Source organism: Dendropsophus ebraccatus, chromosome 15 (assembly GCF_027789765.1).
Source record: "Dendropsophus ebraccatus isolate aDenEbr1 chromosome 15, aDenEbr1.pat, whole genome shotgun sequence".
NCBI classification, from domain to species: Eukaryota; Metazoa; Chordata; class Amphibia; order Anura; family Hylidae; genus Dendropsophus; species Dendropsophus ebraccatus.
In genome coordinates this window covers 75,740,605-75,741,617 of record NC_091468.1, presented here as the reverse complement: position 1 = coordinate 75,741,617, position 1,013 = coordinate 75,740,605, and the positions used below count along the sequence as shown (strand labels likewise).

Here is a 1,013-nt window from a genome sequence, read left to right as displayed (position 1 = left end):
TCTGTTTGGGCAAACTGAAATTTTACATCAAGAATTTACGAACCTGCCGAACAGAACTTTTTGAAAAGTTTTCTTCTTTCTAATTCAGACCAAACAGTTTGCAGTTAGATTCCCTTAAAATGTTTATAAAGGTTTTGTACTTTACACTCTCACAATTGGTTTTAGCAAACAGTATTCATTCTTTCTTTCAGAAACTTTTAAAATAAAGCAAGAGAAAGTACTTCTAGTGTCTGGAAGGTTCGCTCGACAGTGTCTGGAAGGTTGGTTCGACAGCATTTTCAGAGATTTATGATATATAATTTACGGTAAGATACTTCTTTGATACATAAGAATCTTAAGCTGTAACTCTTTTCAAAGAGAAATTAGAATGTGGCTAAAAAAGAAAGGAGTGTTTGCACCAGATTCTATCTGTGTCACCGTCAGTCGTGCTGTACACGCGGTTGTGGTTGAAATAAAGTGCAGATTTTTACATGCAAACCTTACATTCTCTTATCTGCTCCTAGATAAATATATATATATATACATACACACACCAGACATACATTAACGTAAAGAAAAACCACAGACAGGTGAGGTGCTAACACTGAACACCTCATGGCAAGCTGCAACATTAAGCTGAAGCCACTTAAAGGGGTATTCCTAAAAAAATAAAATGCCCCTAAACCTAGCTGTTCTCACTAACCAAGTCCCCTGAGTATTTTGAGACGTCTCCTGTCTTTCTAGCTGCCACCGTTCCTGTGTTACAAGTTTTTCCAAAGGTGCTGGCAGGGAAACTACATTTCCCATCATGCACTGCTTCTCCCTTCTCTAATGAGCTAATGTTGCAGCAGAGCTGATGATTCTGCAGAGCCGTGCACTCATACACTGGTATTCATGCACTGGACTTCAATTTTACTGACAGCTTTACTACATCTGGCAAAACTCACTTAGCACTGCTACATCGCATACTCTCTGCTCCTGACAGGGGGAACACACTCATTTCTGCTATATCTTGTAGGCTTGGCTCCAGTACA

General features: G+C 39.1%; 1 protein-coding gene across 1 annotated transcript in view; it reads left to right on the top strand.

The window, feature by feature from the left end:
• The first annotated feature begins 241 nt into the window (after window positions 1–241).
• Window positions 242–1,013, top strand: part of LOC138774191 (C-C chemokine receptor type 6-like) — an 8,949-nt gene continuing 8,177 nt past the window's right edge. Inside the window, exon 1 of the mRNA XM_069954842.1 lies at window positions 242–305. Coding sequence (XP_069810943.1) covers window positions 289–305 — 17 coding nt within the window. The 5' untranslated portion in view covers window positions 242–288. The remainder of the gene's footprint in view (window positions 306–1,013) is intronic.